Source organism: Marmota marmota, unplaced genomic scaffold (genome assembly GCF_001458135.2).
Source record: "Marmota marmota marmota unplaced genomic scaffold, marMar, whole genome shotgun sequence".
Lineage (NCBI taxonomy): Eukaryota > Metazoa > Chordata > Mammalia > Rodentia > Sciuridae > Marmota > Marmota marmota.
Window position 1 is genome coordinate 11,878,472 of NW_026000153.1, and position 2,208 is coordinate 11,880,679.

General features: G+C 29.7%; 1 protein-coding gene across 1 annotated transcript in view; it reads left to right on the forward strand.

Annotated features, from left to right (window-relative positions):
- Septin7 (septin 7) overlaps positions 1 to 1,667 on the forward strand; it is a 96,711-nt gene extending 95,044 nt beyond the window's left edge. The window contains exon 11 of the mRNA XM_048786307.1: positions 597 to 1,667. Coding sequence (XP_048642264.1) covers positions 597 to 636 — 40 coding nt within the window. The 3' untranslated portion in view covers positions 637 to 1,667. The remainder of the gene's footprint in view (positions 1 to 596) is intronic.
- The last annotated feature ends 541 nt before the right edge of the window (positions 1,668 to 2,208 follow it).

Here is a 2,208-nt window from a genome sequence, read left to right on the forward strand (position 1 = left end):
CATTGTTGGATATAATTGTTATTTTCAGAATTTGGTATGCATGGAAAACAATGATGTTACAAAGGTTTTTATACATTTAGGTATGTTTTAATTGCATCGAATGGCTTCTTTAAGATAAGCTTAAGATATGAGGATGTACATCTAATTTCTAATACTTTTAATTTATTCCTCCTCCTTAATTTTACTGTCTTTCTACTAATTATTGGCTCAAAGATAATGAAAAATATATTTGAAAAAGCAAATATACTTCATAATGTAAATAGCAGCAGGAGAAAAGAGCACCACCCTTAGCTGAAGTTTTTCAAATATGGTATTTCATTTGGGAAGAATTGTTCTCAATATTAAAATTATTAAAATGGTTTTATTATATTTTTAATGCTTATCCTGAAATTTTGTCTAACATTTGATTGTTTAAAAGTATTAATATAGAGTAGCATTGTCTTCATAGTTTACTCTTCCATATCTTATAATTTTTTAAATGACAAAGTAATGTTTGAAAATCTAACATATAGTTAGATTAGCAATTGCTACCATATTTTGTCTTTTATATTTATAACATGGTCAGTGGTCTCAGTTGTTTTCTTCTAATCACTTAGGACCTTGGAAAAGAACAAGAAGAAAGGGAAGATCTTTTAAACTCTCTATTGACCACCAGTTATGTATTAGTTGCCAATATGCCAGCTTGGACATCAGTGTTTGTTGGATCCGTTTGACCAATTTGCACCAGTTTTATCCATAATGATGGATTTAACAGCATGACAAAAATTATTTTTTTGTTGTTGTTCTTGATGGAGATTAAGATGCCTTGAATTGTCTAGGGTGTTATGTACTTAGAAAGTAACAGCTCTAAGTACCTTTCTACATTTTCTTTTTTTTTTCTTTTTTCTTTTTAATTTTTATTAAAAAGATATCTTCAATTTAATGCAAGAGAACATTTTACTGTTGTACAATCATGTTCTGGTGGTTTGATTGTTTACAGGATATTCCAAAATAAAAGGACTCTGGAAGGTTTTCATCGAGGATGAATTGCCATAATATGATGCAAACTATGCTTCTCTATGATAATTATAATACAAAGGTTCCATTCAGTGCAGCCTATACAATAATGTAATTTAGTCTAACACAGTTGACCCTATTTTTTGACACTTCCATTGTTTAAAAGTACACATGGAAAAAAAAAACCTATATGCTTACAGTGCACCTAGAGCTTTTTTATAACAACCTCTTTTTTGTTTGTTTTGGATTCTTTAAATATGTATTATTCTCATTTAGTGCCCTCTTTAGCCAGAATCTCATTACTGCTTCATTTTTGTAATAACATTTAATTTAGTTATTTTCCATATATTTGCCCTGCTAAAATAGAATATAGCATCTTTCATATGGTAGGAACCAACAAGGAAACTTTCCTTTAACTCCCTTTTTACATTTTATGGTAAGTAGCAGGGGGAAAATGCATTTATAGATCATTTCTAGGCAAATTGTGAAGCTAACGACCAACCTGTTTCTACCTATATGCAGTCTCTTTATTTTATTAGAAATGGGCATCATGTCCTCTTAAAGAGAAAAAAAAGTCACCATTCTGCATCTAGCTGTATTCCATATATTGCATTTCTGTATTTTTTGTTGTATTGTAAAAAATTCACATAATAAACAATGTTGTGATGTAATAGAGTGCAGAGTCTTAAATATTTTAAAGTTAATATAAAAGTAGAATATGTTTGGGAAGAAAATTTTCAACTTGAATTTGCCTCCACCACAGTGATATCTCTGGTGTTGCTTGTCTTGTTTAGAATGCGTATATGCTAATTTTCTAATTTAAGGATTATAGCATCTCTGTCTCACTAATAGTCATTTCTTGCAGAACAATTTCCAACCCATTTGGATTAGGGCGTACTCTCAAGTTTCTGGAAACTGGTCTTTTTTGTTTAAAAAAAAAAAAAACTGTAAAGAAGTAGATATAATTTATTTTTACTAAGGTCAAAATGTTTCACCACGTTTGTTTACTTTTTTGAATTAATGACCCAAGCAGAAGTGACCATTCTAATTAGCCACTGTTTTTAATTCAGAGGCTGAAGTATTCAAACAAATGAGTATGCTTGAAAGATACTTACTGCTTTTCAAAGATATTTAGTTCTGAATTTTAAACATATATTACTAAAATCACTCATAGAATCTTAACTTTACCTAAACCCCACCTCTCCAGGCATT